General features: G+C 46.2%; 2 protein-coding genes across 4 annotated transcripts; one reads left to right on the top strand and one right to left on the bottom strand.

The window, feature by feature from the left end:
- Positions 1-2: 2 nt before the first annotated feature.
- Positions 3-8,352, top strand: GMPR2 (guanosine monophosphate reductase 2). Of its 3 annotated transcripts, none has more exons than XM_024556394.4 (10): positions 4-377; positions 792-905; positions 1,018-1,137; positions 3,318-3,401; positions 3,547-3,720; positions 4,862-4,943; positions 5,036-5,142; positions 5,337-5,379; positions 6,449-6,608; positions 6,813-8,352. In XM_024556394.4, exons 2-10 carry the CDS (start codon positions 819-821, stop codon positions 7,000-7,002), a joined length of 1,047 nt encoding a protein of 348 aa, XP_024412162.1. In that variant the 5' UTR covers positions 4-377; positions 792-818; the 3' UTR covers positions 7,003-8,352. The 3 variants fall into 3 exon arrangements, with proteins under 3 accessions (XP_045047935.1, XP_024412162.1, XP_024412158.1); XM_024556390.4 differs by lacking the exon at positions 4-377 and adding an exon at positions 435-556; XM_045192000.3 differs by lacking the exon at positions 3,318-3,401 and having other exon boundaries at positions 3-377.
- TINF2 (TERF1 interacting nuclear factor 2) lies at positions 7,841-10,881 on the bottom strand. The gene is made up of 9 exons (XM_024556387.4): positions 10,285-10,881; positions 10,033-10,137; positions 9,810-9,911; positions 9,623-9,730; positions 9,445-9,538; positions 8,820-9,282; positions 8,664-8,731; positions 8,259-8,350; positions 7,841-8,126 (listed from the first exon to the last, which is right to left on the bottom strand). The coding sequence occupies exons 1-9, from the start codon at positions 10,474-10,476 to the stop codon at positions 7,929-7,931; spliced, it is 1,422 nt and encodes a 473-aa protein (XP_024412155.2). The 5' UTR covers positions 10,477-10,881; the 3' UTR covers positions 7,841-7,928.
- Positions 10,882-19,438: the final 8,557 nt, after the last annotated feature.

Below are 19,438 nucleotides of genomic sequence, written 5' to 3'. Positions count from 1 at the left end.
CTCCGGGGTTCCAGAAAGGCTCAGAAACGCTCCGGCGTTTCGTTTCGGTGTCGTCGTAAAGGGAAAGAAGGTGGTCCGCTTAGGTGCGCAGAGATGACTCTTCCGCGATCCTGAGAATCCTTAGCGAGCCGGTTCTAGTGGAAAGACGGAGCGGAACGAACTACTGCCACCGCGCCAGGGGCAGCTCCGCGCGTTCCACCCTGGGAGTTGTAGTCTCCTGCCCCTCAGATCTAACGGCAACCTTAGTGTGCGAACTCTGTTAATCAGAAGCTCTCGCAAGGTCGCTGCCGAAGCTGGAATTCCTCGGGTAATCGTTTTCGCCCGCAATTAGTGGGACCTGTTGGCTTGGACTGAAAGGCTCGGCGGGGCTGCACGAGGTTAGTTGCTAAGCAAGGGGAGCTTCGGTCAACTGCCACTTGGGCCACGGCGACAGGAAGTGAATACTCCTGTTACGGAAACTGGTTATGGGACTCTCCTCACATTCCTTCTCTCCCCCAAATCACCCTCTTAGCTCAAATTACTTTTTTGCAGGGGCTGGAAAAGGAAGAGTAGTGGGGTAAGGAATGTACCTCCTTAGGGCTACTCACGACTCCATCCGAATTCTCCCCTCGGATGGAGACACCGAGGGTAATCGTAACCGTGGGACGGGTCGGAGGTGACCAGGGATCAACCACACTCCGACTTTCCACAGTTTAGGCGAGGAGAGAGATGAGCCCTGCTGAAAGCGTTAACAGAGCATTAAGGCTTGTTATTGATTCAGCCCCCCTCTCATGTCTTTTCTTCCAACTCAGATTCGTTGCTACCTCGAGGCCCCTGCCATGCCTCACATCGACAACGACGTCAAACTGGACTTCAAGGATGTCTTGTTGAGGCCCAAACGCAGTACCCTTAAGTCTCGAAGTGAGGTGAGCCAGCTTGCCCGGGTGGACCAGGACTGAGAAAGATTCTTGGCCCTTTTCCTTGTGCGATACTTGTTTTTTTGATGAATGAAATGCTGTTTCCTGTTAATATCTGCAGGTGGATCTCACAAGATCCTTTTCATTTCGCAACTCAAAGCAGATGTACACTGGGATCCCCATCATTGCTGCGAATATGGATACTGTGGGTACCTTTGAGATGGCCAAGGGTCTCTGTAAGGTAGGTCTTCTCTTATGCTGCTTCCTCAATGGTGTCCAGTTCTGTGAGCTGACTGCAGAGTTTTTTGCATCCGCATCTGCATCCCAGCTCAACTCAACAGCAATTACCAGTCTGGATGCTACAGTTCACTATTTTCTCCAGTACTAAGGCCCCTTTATCTGGTTTGTTCAAAGAGCCATGTGAGTTAATGAGATTTGAAGCTAAGTTTTGCCCCCATTTTTCTGATATATAAATAGAACTTTATATTTCTCCTGTCCAGTAGTTTATACACCTTGCCACATTTTCTCAGAACCCCCTCGAAATAACATGCATCTCTCCAGTTACAGTATTGTTAGAAATTAAACACTTACTATTTTAGTCCAGAAACTAAATACAGTTCGAGCATTCAAAAATTCTTGACTAGAAGATCCTAGAGAGAAGAAGCTTATTAATTTTTATTTTATGCCTTTTTAATTTTTTTAAGAAAATCTTCTATAGACCTAGGTATCTGGGAGTTTCTGGGATGTGCCCAAAATGGAATGTGTTTTTCTTATATACAGGTTATTGTTCACTTTAAAAATAGAAGATGCTACTCTTGTCAGTAATGTTACCTGCCTCTATATTTACAGCTGAGAAGGTAGATAGTTATTCTGGGCACTCCGAGAACATACGTACTCTTCTAGTTTATCCATAGTTGATGGATTCTGCTGAGTATGGCTCTGTTAGCCTGAAGGACTTCATCTCCTTTTCTCTGTTTTTGATTGCTCTAAGTCTTTGTGGAATGTCTGCTGTTGTTGCTCTGAGGCTGATGGTTGTTGTTTTAGTATTGTATTGCTATTGCCATGAACTAACTATTTGGGACCCCTGCTGTTGCCTGTCTAGGTGAGGAATGGTGAATCTGACTGCAGTGTTAACAGACATGCTGTCACACATGGAACTTGTGGGCACTCTCTTGATGTTTTATGTTGAGCCTGGCTTTTCAGTACTGCTGATGCGTGCCAAAGAAATCAGATTTTAGAGATAGAGCCAAGTCTCAAAGAAATAATAAAATGGTTGGATGCAAGCATGCATCTTCTTCTAAATCTTCAGCTTGGTATGTATTTGGACATGCTTATCATGCCACACTGTGCCAGTGTATCTCCAAGGTCTGTTGACCTCCTAGAGTGATTTTTCTTTGTCAGCATGTTGATGGCAGAGTGTTGCTGAGAAAGCAGAATTCAATACCAGCTAGGTAGTATTAATGATCTCTGACTGCGTATCGCATAGCACTGTTACTGCTGGCTGATACATGACTTCCTTGGGTTTCTTTCCAGTTGCAAGACTTGAGTTGTCTCAGTCAACTGCTGTCTCGTCCGTTTGCATGCCTACACTTATATTCTTGTACTTTTAATTATAGTTGCATACATTATTATATTAGTTTCAGGTGTGCATGCCTACACTTTTAAAACACAAACACCAGCATTCACAGTGGCCTTTGAATGTCTTTCTCAAAGTATTGGGATATTGTTTGTAATTTGTTGAACTAGAAAGTAGAAGTCCAATGAGTCATTATATCTTTGAACTTGGTTGCCTGAAATAGACTGAATGAAAGTTTTCAGGTTGGTCTGTGTTTGTAGAAAATCTGTCCTTTATTATAGTGGAGATGGAGAAAGGATGGGGTGACACCTTATTGTCTCTATTTAAGGCTTTAAGCCTTAACCTTACTTAACCTTTAACCTTTTGTGAGCATTTAGACGCACAGAATTACTGCAGGTAAATCGCTGAGAAGGTACCAAAAATAGGTCAGGTGTTCTACTGGGTTACCTTAGAAGGAAGGGCTGAGACACTGTAGGCAGACAGTGGCTCTGTCCAGCATCTGCATGGTTCTTTCTTGTCTACTGCTTGTCCTACTGCACCAACAGCTTGTCCTAGTCACCTTTTAAGTCAGCAGCACTGTATGCGCTGGCAGGTGAAATCCAAACCATACAACTTAGTACTTGGTGGGAGTATCTGACAGCACTACCTTATGGTAAAAAGTCCTACTGGGATTTGTAAAGAGACTAATGGTTGAATGTAAAATCCCAACCTCAACCCTGAGTTCTTCAAGTTTCTTTTTCCAGACTTCAGTCCTTTTCTCCCTCAGAATAGTATAAAGGTCTATTTCTAGAAAAAGAGACCCTATTAAAGTTCTCCTTTTTGATGACTCTCTTTCATCTTCTCAGTTCTCCCTCTTCACTGCTGTCCATAAACACTACAGCCTCGAGCAGTGGAAAGAGTTTGCTAGCCAGAATCCTGACTGTCTTACGGTAATACTGGTCCTCCCCGACCCTTTCCTTATTCCAGTTTTCCAGGAACCTTTGCTGGGCTTCCTGGGTTCAACCCTTACTGCCCCACCCCTGTTGGCTGCTCATCAGGTCATTTCAAACATGCCAATGCCTGTTTCTTCCACAGCATCTGGCTGCCAGCTCAGGCACAGGCTCTTCTGACTTTGAGCAGCTGGAACAAATCCTGGAAGCTGTTCCCCAGGTGAAATATATATGCCTGGACGTGGCAAATGGCTACTCTGAACACTTCGTTGAATTTGTAAAGGATGTACGGAAGCGCTTCCCTGAACACACCATTATGGTATGTTTCTGTTACCCAGTAGTTGGTACCTCCATCTCCTCCTTCCACTCTTTTGTGACACTCCACTTTTTGTCACATCAGTTCCTTTCTCCTCTTCTGCGTTATGATTTTCCTGGTCTGCTTAGTCATGTCACTGGGTGATTATCCATGGTTCTGTGCTTAACATGTTTGGTTACTGGTCATTGCAGTATCTGGCCCTTGATACATAGCTTTGTAGATCCAGTGTTCCTGACATCACTCACAAAACCTTGATGTGTTTATGTGCTGTACACACCTGTGGTATGTGTTCACACTTGTGATACATGTACACCCGCCTACTGAAATGAATGTGGTACTATAATTCTATTAAAAGGATCACATGCAACAATGTTTTATTTTCTTTTTTACATGCTTAGGAATGATGACAAGGCCCCATTTTCTTCACTGCATTGAGGAGTCCCTTTTCCCTCCATCAGAAGCAAACACAGCTATGTAGATGGGGATTTAGCCTACGTTACTATGTCTTCCCCTTTTCCATAAGCCAAAGAGGTTTTATGACCCAACGGCTTAAGGGCAGGATATGTTTGAGTCTCTTGGGGAGATAAATCCACTGTAAATCAGATTTAATCTTGGTCCAGTTGGACCCCAGCTTTACCCTAGTATGACAGTGACACTGGCCACTAACTCCTTACCTCAGCTGGGGAAGCAGGGTCCTTTGAAGTAGCTAGTCTAAAAGCTCTCAGAGGGTTCAGTAGAGAGAACACAGCTATCCCCTTCTTTGTAATTATGTTGGAAGGTCCTGGTCCAGGCGTGCTATAAATGAGAGTACACAACTTCCTCATTTTTTTTAAAAAGCATTTTCTTTATTCCCTTCTTTCTTTTTTTTAAAAAATATTTTATTTATTTATTTTTGGAGACAGGAGTAGGGAGGGAGAACGTGAGGGAGAGAAACATCCAAGTGCAAGAGAAACACCCAATCATTGCCTTCTGCTGTCCTCAACCGGTGACCTGGCCCGCAACCCAGGCATGTGCCCTGCTGACCAGGAATCAAACCAGGAACCCCTTCAGTCTGTGGGGTCATACCCAACCCACTGAGCCACACCAGTCAGGGCTCGTCTTCATTTCCGATCCTAAGAATGCTGTTCTGATTGCTCTGTTCCAGGCGGGGAATGTGGTAACAGGAGAGATGGTGGAAGAACTGATCCTCTCTGGGGCTGACATCATCAAAGTGGGAATTGGACCAGGTAAGCTGGCTCACTGGGGGACTGCTGGCTACCTCTTCAGTGGCAAACACCTATGGAACACTTCACCCTCATCCTCATCACATTCTTCTCAGGCTCTGTGTGTACCACCCGGAAGAAAACTGGAGTGGGGTATCCACAGCTCAGTGCGGTGATGGAGTGTGCAGACGCTGCTCATGGCCTCAAAGGCCACATCATCTCAGTAAGGCCCACGGGCAGGCTAGGGTGCGAGGCTGCCAAACATCTGGGTTTTCTGCTGGGCAGGGAAGCTCTGATAGAGGTGCTTCTGGGTCAGGACTTCTGGGTTCCTGTCGGCTTTGAAGTGGGCTGTTGAGACGTCGCTGAGAGGGCTAGGGAAATCCAGGCAGTCTCTTCATATTGGTTCTTTCTTTGCAGGATGGAGGCTGTAGCTGTCCTGGTGATGTGGCCAAGGCTTTCGGTAAGGGCACTGGGAGGGCACAGAAGGATCCATTAGAAGAGGAGGAGTCACCTTGGAGGGCCTAGGATCAGGCTGAGAAAGGCTGAGGAAGCCATTTAGATTCTTTCATGATATGAACTTGTGACCCAGAAGCTTGTGGTGTCCTTTGGGACAAGCCAGCTGAGACTCTGATATGTACTCTCCCAAGTGTGGGCCAGGAACATCTGCATCATCTCCTGGACTGCTGGACAATGTAAATGCCTAAACCTCAGACTTAACAGAATCCAGCTCTGGAGAATGGGGCTGCACATCTGCAGTTTTTACAGCTTCCCAGGTGATCCTTGTTCACTGTAAGTTAGAAACTTTTGCTCTTAGAACACTTGAAGTGAGTCTTACTCAGCTGAGCACAGTAAAAGAAATGACCAGAAGATGGCCAAAACCAACCAAAAGGAGAGAGCAAAGCCAAGCGGGGAATCTCTGCAAGGATGTCCAACTTTTTGGCACCTCTGCGCCACACTGGAAGAAGAGTTGTCTTGGGCCACACATTAAATACATTACGACATGTAATCACAAAACAATCTCATAATGCTTTAAGTAAATTTAGGATTTTGTGTTGGGCCACATTCACAGCCATCCTGGGCTGCATGCAGCCCACAGGCCACAGGTTGGACACCCCTGCTGGTGGTTTAAAAAAAATTGTTTTTTAAAAGATTTTATTTATTTATTTTTAGACAGAGGGGAAGGGAGAAAGAGAAACATCAATGTGTGGTTGCCTCTTGCAGGCTCCCCACTGGGGACCCAGCATGCAACCCAGGCATGTGCCCCAACTGGAAATCGAACCAGTGACTGTTTGGCTTATAGACCGGTGCTCAATTCACTGAGTCACACCAGCCAGGATGCTCTTTAAAATTTTGTGAAGTCAGGAATAGAGGCCAGGGCAGAGCAGGCCTATGTGAGTTACAGACCAGCTAGGAAAACCACCAGGGCAACGCTGGAATCAGGACTGAGAATTTGGTGTGAGTTGCTTCTGAGTATGGGTGGGTATGTGGGCACCTGAGCCAGATTCATCTGTCTCCCCCCTCATTGATAGGGGCAGGGGCTGACTTTGTGATGCTGGGTGGCATGCTGGCTGGGCACAGTGAATCAGGTGGTGAGCTCATCGAGAGGGATGGCAAGAAGTACAAGCTCTTCTATGGAATGAGTTCTGAAACAGCCATGAAGAAGTATGCTGGGGGCGTTGCTGAGTACAGGTATGTATAGAGGCCCAGGAGTTGAGGGTTCTTGGAAGGTGTGACAAAGTAGGGTGGTGGCAGAACTCAGGGTTGCTGGGAGATGGATGGTGTAGTTCTTGAGAGAAAAGTGGTGAACCAGGGTTAAATGCGAGAGACTGGGGAAGAGTAACTGAGCTTAAGGAATTCAGAAGGAAAACATCAGAAAATTTTTCCTCCTCTAAGGGCCTCAGAGGGAAAGACGGTGGAGATGCCCTTCAAAGGGGATGTGGAACATACCATCCAGGACATCCTTGGAGGCATCCGTTCCACATGTACCTATGTAGGAGCAGCTAAGCTAAAGGAGCTGAGCCGGAGAACCACCTTCATCTTTGTCACCCGGCAGGTGAACCCAGTCTTCAGTGATGTGAGCTAGGCCTCAGCAGTTCTGCCGTCCCAAGGCACCAGCACCTCATCACAGGGCCTCCCAAGTTTGCCCCTCATTCATCCCAGCTACTATGACTATTACTTGGTAAACTCACCCCTGAGAGTTCCTGCAGTAATGCTATACTTCTCTATCTGCACTCACAAAATGCCCAGAATGTTCACTGGGGAGGAAGCAAGGAAAGCAGGCTGAGAAAATGAAGTTGAGATAATCAAGTGGGAATCTCAGGATTATTGAAAGAGATACTGATTCATATGCAACTGTTTTATGTATGGCCATGGTCTTATAGAGGGAAGCTTTTAGAATCATATTTTGCTAATCAGGTTCATTAAATAGGACCTTTGAGTATCGATAAAAAGCTCAGAAGTGTTTACATAAATTTAAGTATCTATAAAGAGAGATCCCAATGACTGTAGAGACTCTGGGGCTTTCTGCACAAGCCTGGCATCTGGGTGCTGCTCCAGGGCAAGTAGAGGTGGAGGTGGCATTAACCCAATGGAGTCAATGACAGTAAGTACTTTTCACATGAAACAACTCCATTTGAGTGCCAACCCCCCACCCCACCCCCCACCCCCAGGTAACCTGGCAACATGAGGACTTACAGAGTGTATATTCTGGCATCAGGACACAGATATTTTCAGAATAGGAAAAGGAGATTTCTCATCCAGGTTCTCAGCCCTGGTAATCTTTCTGGCACTTCCAAACAACACTTCCCAAAGGAAGCAAAAGGGCAAAGGAATTCTTTTAGACCTGGAGAGTCCACTTTTGTTTCTAATGATCTACACTGGCCTTACAGAAGCCTTAGTTCCCACTCCTTCATACCAACACAGTGTTTTAACAGATCCAAAGTTTAATTACCAAGCATTACAAAGTGATTTGGGCAATGTAGTCAGGCAACCCAAGCTTGGGCTTCTACTTTATCTCCAGTAAACCGCCTGTAGAGGTGAGGAGAAAGAAGACCGGCAAGATGCAGGTGGTGTTCCAGTCCTATTAGAGGAGTCTATATGGTCATGGGAAGGGACAGACACAGCACTGGGGTTAGAAGGGGGGAGGTATTCATAGAAGGTGGGGATTAGGGTGTCAAACTTTGTCTTCTCATAGTTTTCCAGAGACTCCTGCAGAGAAGAGAGCAAGGAGATCATCATTTAGAACAGTGCCTGAGCCCTCCATATTCTGGAGCACAGGGATTTCTGCCTTGTTCTGCCCCATCCCCTTCCTTCCCCAGCTTTCTGTTCCTCCCTACTCACCATTCCTTCCCTCTGGCCATTTTCTTCCTCATCAGAGTCCAAAACCAAGTCCCCTATGGTAATGACAGGGCTGCACACAGATGGAGGACACACTGCAGGAAGGAAACCAGAGTCAAAGTACTCTTCTAAGTGACACAGGCCCTTAAGAGTCCTCAAACCCTGACCGGTGTAGCTCAGTTGGTTGGGTGTCCTCCCGCAGAGTGAAACATCGCTGGTTCAATTCCCAGTCAGGGCACTTGCCTGGGCTGTGGATTCAGTCTCCAGAAGGGGACTGTATGAGAGGCACCTAATCAATGTTTCTCACACAGATGGTTCTCTCCTCCCCTCCCTCCCTTTCCTTCTCTCTTTAAAAAAAAAAAAAGTCCTCAAGAGGCTATCTGATCCAGCCTGACTCATTATACCTACCTGGCTTCCTGGCCCTAGGAGATGACAGTGACAGTGTCAGGGGCTCCAGGGGGCAATCCCAGCAATTCCTAGGGTGGCAGCAAGCAAAGAAGATAGGGTAAAGGGAAAGCAAGTAAGGCATGGGCTGCTAGTAGGGAGAAGCAACTGTTTACTCACTCCTTTTGCTCCATGGCAGACAGGTCAACTGGGTTCTCCTTCACAGCCCTTCCCCCCAGGGTCTGGGGTGGACTCCTAGACTTTCCAGGGGGGATTGCTCTCGTGTTGACGTCACATGCTGGAACTGCCATGTGTGTCCCTTGTTCTCCTCTGTTGTCAGGTTTAGATATGACCTGAGTTGGTGAACCCAGATTTCTAAAGGGTAATAGCATGGCTGTGGGGCGCTCCTTATTGCCTACCCTAGTGTTTGCCCACTGGGAACGGATTCTTCGCTGGCCTAGAGGGGCCAGATTGAAGTGGTGGCCAACCAAAGGTTCTGGGTGCTTCCTTGAGGCTGGTCCCTGAGGTAGTTTTGGGCCAGGCTTGGCTTTTGGCAGAGGATGGCGGAGTGTTGGTCTTGGTTGCTGAGGAGGACTTGGCTCCCTGGGCTCTCTCATGTTCACTGAATTAGTAACAGAGCACTCTAAAAAGAAAACAATGTTCTTTATAAAGAGAACACGTCAACTTAATGTGGTTTCTTATGTCTCTTGACCATGTAACCCTTCTAATGGGCTGGCTGTCTCAAAAGGTCTCAGGCTAAACACTCCACCCCAAAATTCCTAATTCTCCCAGATGGTCCTGGTACCTGGAAGTGGCCACCTCATGTCCACACCATACTGGCTCAAAGCAAAAGAAGTGATAGGAACTCCAGGCTGCATCCAACTCAGCACATCCTGAAGCTGTGGGCAGGGAGAGAGGCATGAAAACTACAGTCTTTGATCCAACCAGCCCGCACTCTGCCCTGTGTTTTGCCCCAGGAAAACCTGCTGAGTCTGTGGTGCAGGCAGTGCTTTTTCCAGCTGACACAAGTATTCAAAAAATAGCTTTTCCACAGCAGTCAGAAAGGGTTCCCCATACTCTTGTTCAAGTTCCTGCACAACAGAAAAAAGCAGGTCAGAAGAGGACTAGAGAAAATAGCCACATCATAGCTTCCAAACCAGCCAGTCTCACCTGCAACTTCCAAGCCAAATCCACAGGGGCTTCTGCCAGCTGCTTCACCTGCTGGCAAAAGGCCTCCTGTGCCTCCGAGATCTTTCTGAGATCCTGTTTTGTCTGTTGAAGGTGCAGAAGGCAGAGAGACAAGTTAGGAGCATCAGGTGACTAGGAGGAGCAATTTTGTTGCACGAAGGATTAACGGGGGGGGGGGGGGGGGATTATTCCAGGGATCACTCACCGCTTTAGGATCCCGCACTACAGGTCCAGACTCTGGGAAGTGGTGATGCAGGGCATTTAGAACCTGGGCCCAAGGCCGGCCCTGGAGGATCAGCTCCACCACCACCTGTGAATGGTACCGAGCTCAGGGACCTAACTTCGGGACAAGTTCCCCTTTGGCAACCGGTGTCACCCCCAAAGCGGTCTGCCGAGTCAGGCCCCTGCATCCCGCCTCTTCCCCTAGTCCTTTTCCTGGTCCCAGTGGCTCTAATACCTTGGCCTTTAGGCCCATACACAGGCGTTCGTGGTGACGGTAGCGAACCAAGCCAGGGGCAGCAGCGCGCAGGGACTGAAGAAACTGCAATACTCGTGGAAAATGTTCCACGCAGCGTCTGCGCAAGACTATCCAGCTGGCAGCGGCTGCAAAGCGCAGAGCAGCCGGACCCGCTCCCGGGGGCGTAGACATGGCGGAGATGCTCCGCCCTGGAGGCAGTACTCAGAGTCCTCTCCTCCACCGCGAGGCTTTCTGACTTCTCCAAGGGGCGGGGCTTCCGGTGGCTTTTAGTGGCTCGGTGGTTTCGATGGGCGCCGTATACTCACTATCCGACTCAGCGTCCTTTCATAGACCACCAGAATTTTGGATATCTCCAACTTAGGCAGGAGCTCGAGCAGAGAGTCTAGCCGGCTTCAGTGGCACCAGGTCGCTCGTTCTGCCTTAAACAGCACCCTTGTCTCCACCCAAGAGCTACCGCGCTTCCCGTCGTCCTGCGACCAGTTTTCTCTACCCGAAAAAGGGGTAGTAATAGATAACCAATGGGCCGCCGGCGAGAGAAAACGTAATGTCCCGTCAAAAGGCCCCGCCCCGGCGGTTCCGGGCCCGGCCCCGCCCCCGCCCTCGCTCTCCGTCTGGTTCGTTGGCCCGTTGCTAGGCTGCTTTGACAGCGGGTCTGGGCCCTCCCCTGCTCCTGCGTGTCTTTGCGGTGCCAGCGTAGAAGTCGCGTCCCTCTCTAAGGCTTTACTTTCTTGTCTGTAAAGCGGAATCATGCTGCTTGTTCTCTCCATCATCATCACCCACTGAAATATGATTCCTTAAATCCCAGTCCCCAAACCGGCACTACAAAGCCTTCCCGGGTGGCACGCCGCGTCTTGTAAGATTTCAACTGTTCCTTTTACAAAGCAGGAGAGGGCGCCACCTTTTAAAAGTTCGAAAGGATACATAAGGGGACTAAATGGTAAGGGAAAAAAAATACAATAAAGATTAAATAATTTAAAAAGATACATCATATTGTTAACCTGGTTTTCTCTGGATGGTGACACTGTAGGTAATTTATGTGCTTTTCTGTATTTTTTGGTATCATGTAATTTGAAAATAAAATGTAAAATAGTTTCCTTTTTCAAATTTCTGTTGTGTACTTACTCTAGACATCTTCTAAAGTAATTGATTGCTTTGATCGTTTGTCTCTTTGTCAGCCTTCCTGATGTCTACTTATTTCCATCACCAAGTACAGAGCCTGGCACACAATATATATTCTCTGTCGGTCGAATGAATCACCTGCCCTGACTACTTTACAGGGCTTTTGTGAAACTATCCTTTCCATGGGCTGTCTCCTCCCCTGGAGTTATGGCTCCCATATTCCTCCCCCTCTCCATCCAAGGTCTGAGGTGATCCACACACTCAACTGCCTATGGGACATCTAGTTGGAGGTCCTAAAAGTATCCAAATTGGCTATGTATTAAATTCTAGTTATTGTCCTTTTAATTTTCCCTTTATTTTTTCCGCGAAGTCCATCTTTATGTACATCTGAGTTTCTGACCTATACTATTTTCCTTCTTTCTGAAAAAATTCAACCTATCTTGCAAGTCAGGTCTTCTGTTGACACATTTCCTTGATTTGTGTTTGAGAAAGGCTTTATTTCTCCTTCATTTTTAAACAATAATTTTGCTGGATACAGATTAGTCTGCTGGGCATTTTTCCTTCAACATGCTAAATATTTTATCCTGCTTTCTTCTATTTGCATGCTTTCTGAAGAGAAGTCTGATGTAGTTCTTATCCTTCCTCCTCTATAGGTAAGGTGTCCCTGCTTCTAACCCCCAGGCTTTAAGATTTTATCTCAGTTTTCTGCTCTCTGAAGTTTGCATATGATATGCCTAGGTGCAGATTTTTATTTTTTATTTTTTGGTTTTTATCCTGCTTGGTGTTTTCTGAGCTTCCTCCATTTGTGTTTGGTGTCTATCATTAATTTTGGGAAATTCTTGGTATTATTGCTTCAAATATTTCTTCTGTTTCTTTCTTCTGGTATTTTCTACACCTTTGGTAATTGACCCACAGTTCTTATTGATTTGGTTTTTTCTTTGCATTTCAGTTTCGGAAATTTCTATTGACATTTAATCAGGTTTACTGATTCTTTCCTCAGCCATGCTCCTCTCTTGATCAGCCTGTCAAAGGCGCCCTTCACTTCTGTTAGTGTCATTTCTAGCATTTCCTTCTTGTTCTTAGTTGATACCTCTCTGCTTATACTACCCACCTGTTCTTACATGTTGTCCACTTTGTTCATTAAATCTCTTAACATATTGATCATAGTTTTAAATTCCTGGTCTGATAATTCCAATATCTCTGCCATATCTGAGTCTGGGTCTGATGCTTAGTCTGTTACTTCAAAGTGTATTTTTTGTCTTTTAGTATGCCTCATAGTTTTGGGGTTTTGTTTTTTTTTTTTGAAGTTGGATGTGCTGGTAAAAGGAATTGAATTGAGGTAAATACCTCAATTAGTGTGAAGTGTTATATTCACCTGGCTGGGAGTTAGTCTGTGTTGTTTACTGCAGCTGCAGGTGTCAGAGGCTAAAATTTCCTGTGGTGGCATAATTGTCTCCCCTGTTGTTCTGGGGTTCTCTAGTGATGTCTTTAATAAGATCTGAGATGTGCAGGTCTTCCCGTTGTATCCCCCAGGTAGACCACCATCATAGTGACTGTCAGGAGGAACTGAAACATGGCCTGAGGATCACTAGGACTAAGAAATCAAGACGGAGAGGTAAGGGAACAAAGGGGACTGTCATGGCAATGTGATTTTGACTATTTCATGTTGGTGCAGTGGTCAGATTAAGGAATTTTGTGGGTTTTAAAAAATTTTTGTGGTATTTATTATTTTTTTTTGAAAAGAGAAGATTTAACGTGAAGATGGTATAGAACTGAGGGTTCATTTTGTTTTTTAATCCTCACCCGAAGATATGTTTGTTGATTTTAGAGAAAGAAAAAGGGGAGAGAGAGAGAGAGAGAGAAACATCGATGTGAGAGAGAAACATTGATCAGTTGCCTCCTGTATGCGCCCTCTGGGGATTGAACCCACAACCTAGGTATGTGCCCTGACTGGGGACTGAATCTGCAACTCTTTCGGTGTATGTGAGGACACTCCAACTAACTCAGGCACCTGGCTGGGACCTGGGGATTCAATATGTTGACTCTGGAAATATGTTTTTAGTTCCATTGACCCTATCTGGCATAAACAGTTCTTTCTGGCATTGTACTGAAGAAGAAATAAAACTTATTTATGCTTTACATCATTACAACCTAAAGATATTTCCAAAGTACAGGGACAGGCTGGCTTCACACTAGCTCAGAAAACTTTCACTAAAGTGGCAGTGATACTTAACACTTGTTAAGGTAGCTCCTGTGGATCTGTGTCTTGTACCGGACCTGAGGTCCTCAATGAAGACTCCACAGCAATGTGCTCTGAAGACCATCAAGCTGGCTTGGGGGGGGGCGCCGTAGCGCCCTTTGAATGTGCAGCACTGCAGGGACAGGCTCCTCGGTGCTGAAACAGGTCAGTGGCTGATTGAATGGGATGTAATCTGCTCAGTCAAAATTGAGGTGCTGTGAGGGAGAGGAAATCTATTGCCAAACCCCACAAATATTCCTACATCAGAAAAAAAAGACATTTCTTCTGTACTATATATCCTTCCATTTCTTACAGGAAGTTCAGCTCCAGTATAATACTACGGGACCGCTGTCACGTATATGATCCTTCATTGACCAAACATTGCATGGCATATGACTGTTATCTTGTTTACTCTTCTAGATTCCTTTCTACCACAGGATCTTTGCACAGGCTGTTCCTTCTGCCTGGAGTAATCTCACTTCCCTCTCTGCGTATCCTCCAGGTCCTCTATTTAGGTAAAGCTTTCCTAACCACCAACACCAGGCTAGGTCACATGTCTTCACTGTAAACTGCAGAGTTGTGTACTCTCTTTTGTCTCATGCACTTATTCTTTTAATATTTCTCAGACTCTAAATTCCATAGGGCAGGAACTAGGTTTGCCCTGTGTTCCAGCACTTGCCCAGTGCTCTGCATATGTCATTAAAGGTTGGTAAGTGGGTGAAGAAATGGGCCCATTAGCCATCCCCATACCTGGACCCTGCCAGTCAGAGTCTCTGAAACAATTCTGGTCCAACTGTGGACAAAAATCCCTTTCTGGAGTGGACCTTAGAACAGCTGAAGCTAGCCATTATTTTAAACATTAACTTTATTTAAATAAAGTGCAATCACTATAGTCTGATCCATGAATCTGAGAAATATAAGTCATATTTTATAAATTAAAAAAATATGTTATTGTTTATGCTACGGCAGTTGTCCCAATTTTCCCCCTTTGCCCTGACCACCTAGCCCCACCTAAAATTTTATTTTTAAATTTGTGATTCGTTTCACCTTCCTTGTTTTTTATCAGGAAGATAAAAATCTTCCTTTTGGTGTTTTTAAATCTCCCAGAATTTTCCAAGAAACCTGACCAACAGCGCAGGCCTTGCAGCTTCTGCGCTTGTTGGGGAGAGCTCTGCTGCTCTCGGGGTCGCCATACTTTTTCCGCCCACTCTGTGTCCTCTTAGAAAACCACCTGCAGGGGTTGGTACCTGAGCTCTCAGAATTCCACCCGCAGATCCAGATTTTGCTCCCTGAGTAAAGAGGCTGTAGGAGCTTCCAGCATTAGCCACAGGCTTTGCCAAATCAAACCCACCAACATAGTGCGGCGCTGGTGGTATTGGGTGAGCATAGCTGCCTTCCAAACCCACTGACATGAGGTTCAGGGACCCTCATGTCCAGCCCAGTTTTCCAAGCCTAGGATGGTCCCCTGCTCTACTGTTGAGCTTCAGTTGAAACTACCATAGTCCACACTAATCTTCCCAACTTTAAATCTTGAGGCAGAAAGAAACAAGGAGAATATTGGTTTCCTTTACACTCAGGAAGCCCTGGGCAGAGAACCCACCTTCTCCCTAGGGATTAACTTTGTACACCAGGTGTCCCAAGAGAACCAAAACAGGTTACCAGGACTCAGAGCAAGTGACTGACTCATCACTGCCCATGGACGCTGACTAAGAGGGCAACTCCCGCAGATTTCTTGAAACCAAGACTAAGAACACTTTCTTTTTTAAAAAACAACAACAACCACACACACACACACACACACACACTTTGTACATATGAAGGAAATCATCATATAAATAAATATAAATGTTATAAAATAGGTTTTTCTAGTAAGTTTTCTGAGGTACAATCCCAGTACGAGCTCTGCTTGGATGGTCATTACTGGGCTCCCGGGTTCCATGGATCCCCCTCTTTCCCAGACTTGCTCTAGTCATCCATCATGCATTTTTCCTACAAATGCTCCAAAACACAATCCTCCATTGCTCCTCCCAGCTTCCAGACTCCCCATCACCCTCTGATTTAGTCCATCTTCCATGCAACGGATATTTATTGAGCACCTACTACATGTCATGGTCTGTGAATCAGCTGTGAGTAAGAGAAAGAAGGTCCCTGCCCTGGCTGGTGTGGCTCAGTGGATGTAGTGCCGGCCTGTGAACCAAAAGGTCACTGGTTTAATTCCTGGTCAGGGCACATGCCTGAGATGTTGGTCGGATCCCCAGTTTGGGGTGTGCGAGAGGCAACCGATCTATATATCTCTCACGCATCAATGTTTCTCTCCCCCTCTTTCTCCCTCCTTTCCCCTCTCTCTTAAAAAAAAAAAAAAAAAGACCTGAAAGAGAGAGAAGATCCCTGCCCTCACAGGGCTTACATTCTAGCAGGAAGGGATCTAGAGGCCTGAGGCCAGAACAGATTAAGCTGGGACAACAGGGATTCTAATGCCCACAACTAGAGAAATAAAGGAGGTGATACCCCATAAAGCATCCAATTTGAGCTTAACTCATAGTAAGAACTCAATGTATATTTGTTTCTTTCCTTCTAACTGTTTGGAGGATAGCATTGCCTCCCTGTTGTTTGTTTGTTTGCTTTTTGAGGATTTCAAGCATTTTGGGCCTCTAATAAATACAGGGGATCAGGGTAAAGTGAAGAACTGTGAAACAAGTTACAAAGTTGTTGGAAATCTTCAAGTCTCACATTTTCTCCCAGGTGTTCAATGAAAAGAGATACTGTTGTGTTACTGCTCAATCTTTCTGGGAACCAATTTAATAGAACATATCAACCATCTTAAACATGCCACATCTTGCAAATCATCGCCTTTAAATTTGTATGTAGCAGACATTTTTTGTGAAGCTCTGTGGTAGACCCTGTGCCAGCTCCTGGGACAGTGTGTGAATGAGCCAGGTAAGGTCTTAGCACTTAAGGGAGTCCCATTTTAGAGAAAAGAGACAACATTTAATAAATAAACAAACACAGTAATGTTGATTGATAAGTGCTAGGTAGGACACAAAATAAAACAGTGATTGCTAAAGAGACTAGGAGGCGGGAAAACACATCAGATTGAGGGTCAGGGAGGAGCTCCCTGAGGAAATGACATTTGAGCTGAGCCCTGATAACAGGAGGGTTCCCCCCCTCACCCAACCCCCTGCCATACCACCTGGGGGAAGAATGTTCAACCAGAAGGAAGAGCAGGGGCTAAGTCTTAGGTAGAAGATATTGAAGCTGAGAAGCAGAAACCTGGGCTGAGGTGAAAGAGCCACAGCATGTGGTGGAGATGAGGTTAGAGAGGTCTGCAGGGCTGGTGGATCAGAGTAGGACTTTGCATTGTTCCAAGGGCGAAGGGGAAACACTGAAAGGTTTTAAGCAGGAGAGCCCCAGGATTCAATTTAGAGTTTAGCAAGCTCACTGGCTGTGCAGAAACCGGATTGTTCAGGAACAGTGGAAACTTACCAGGAGGATATGGAAGTTCTCTAGGGAGAGAGCATGGTGACTGTGTAAGTGGAGAAAATGACAGATATATTTTAGAGGTAGAGCTGAGAAGACTTGCTGATGAGTTTAATACTGGAGGAGAAAAAAGAGGAATCAGGTGACTTTGTATGTTTATGGCTTGAACAACTGGGCCATAACAGCAATAATGAGATGCAACGAATTACTGGAAGAACAGTTTGGTGGTGGAATTAAGAGCTCTGTGGGGCTCCTTTTAGTCTGAGATAGAATGTAGGCTAGAGAGCCAGACTGCCTGGGTTCTAATTCTGTTCTAGACTGCTGACTGATTTTTGACAAATTACCTAACCCTTTTTTCCTCAGTTTCTTCATCTGTGGAGGGGGCATAACAATACAGCCTGCCGAAAGAGGTCGTTGTGAAGATGGCAGGAGTTACTATAGATCAATTAGTGCCTGCATTCTTACTCACTCAGCAAATATTTAATATCTCTAGGCACCAAATTCTGAGCACACAGTTAGGAACAAATCAAACAGACATCACTGCTCTCATGGAGTTTGTATTCTGGTTAAGGGAGGGGAGGCGCAATAAACAAATGCATTATTCAAATGCTTAGTATGTTGGATGGGGAGAAGTGCCATGGAGAAAAGTAACACCGGGAAAAGTGGTAGCGAGGGGTGGAATGGATTGCAATTTAAAACAGGAGGGCCAGAAAAGGCCTTACTAAGATATTTGAGAAAGACGTCAAAGGAGGGAGGATGCCAGCCGTGTAGTCATGGGGGGTGAGGGGATGGGGAGAGTATGCCAGGCAGGGGAAAGAGCAAGTCCAAAGGCCCTCAGGTGGAGGCTTCAAGAAACAACAAGAAAAGTGACGCTGAGTGACAAGGGGGTAGGGGGATAAAATTGGAGGGCTCTGAGGGCCACAGGGAGGGCCACGGCTGTTATTCTGAGTGGTGAGGAGCCACTGGGGTGGGGGCGGATCAGTGACACAATCTGACATTTAAAAACATCTCTCTGGCGGCCAAGGTGAGAATAGACAGGGGATGGGGAGGGCTACTGAGAGAGCTAGTACCCAAGTGAGGGAGGACTAGGATGGGGCAGTACCAGTAGAGAAGATTTGGTAACAAACAAATAACACAAAGAATTCAACATACAGAGCATCAGGTGGTGATATGTGCTATGAAAGAAAATGCACAAGGGGGAGAGGGAGTGTGAAGAATGTTACAAATTTATTTATATATATTTTTTTTACTTTTTTCAAATTGTAAGAGAAAGTTATTTAGAAAGTTAGAGAGGTAGTAAAAGTGAGCCAGCTGGGCTGCACAGGAAACAAGTCACAGAAGCAAAAGAAGGGACCTTGGAGCTTAGGAGAGAGAAAGGCAAAGGTAATGCACACCTGAGAAGAAGAAGAGGGAAAAGGGAAAGGCTGTGGGCATGCTCCAGAGAGGGAAAGCAGGCTGCGGATGTTGCAATTTTAAAATGGGAGGCAGAGGTGAGGGTGCAAACTATGGAGATGTCTAGGGAAGAACTTCTTGGCAGACTGCTGAGCCCTGCAGAGGCCCTAGAGCAGGAGCATGCCTGGCCCTGGAGGAAAGGAGCCAGGGACCTGGAATAGACTGAGCCTGGGTCAGGAAGGGGAGCTGAGGGCTGAGTCACTGAGCGCTGGTGAGGACTTCGGCCTCGGGGAAGCCAGTAGAAGGTTTTGAGCAGAAGACTGACAAGGTCAAATTCACCTGCTCATTCTGGCTGCTGTATGGAGAGCAGAGTATCAAAGAGCAGGAGTGGGCTAGGGGACACAGTTGGGAGGCAGGGGCAACAATCCAGGTGAGAGGCGAAGACCGCTCGGCAGCATGGTAGCTGTAGAGGTGATGAGGAGCAGGCAGATTCTGGACACACAGGAATGGGAGACAGAACCATCAAGACTCGCTGATAGACTGAATGAGGGATATGAGAGAGAGAAAGGAGTCAAGGCCGACTCCAAGATTTTGAGCCCAGGAAATGGAAAGGATAGAGTTGCCAAGTAGTGATACAGGAGAGGCCACAGGAGGACACGCTAGAGAAAGTGAGGAGTCTGATCTCAGACCTGTTTAGCTTGGTGGGGCGGTCCATGAAACACCCAGCAGGGGTGTGGAGAAGGCCGCAAATACACAAGTTTGAGGTTCAATGAAAACATATAATTTGGGGAGCCAGTGGTCCTTAAAACCCCAAGACTGGCAGGACTCACCTGGGCAGAATGGAACTGGAGGAGAGAGAGCCTGGGCTGGAGGCTGAGTCACTCCAACACCCAAGGCTGAGCAGGA

The sequence above is a fragment of the Desmodus rotundus genome, chromosome 7, assembly GCF_022682495.2.
Source record: "Desmodus rotundus isolate HL8 chromosome 7, HLdesRot8A.1, whole genome shotgun sequence".
NCBI lineage: Eukaryota > Metazoa > Chordata > Mammalia > Chiroptera > Phyllostomidae > Desmodus > Desmodus rotundus.
The sequence above is the reverse complement of the archived record's forward strand: the minus strand, read 5'-3'. Positions and strand labels throughout refer to the sequence as shown.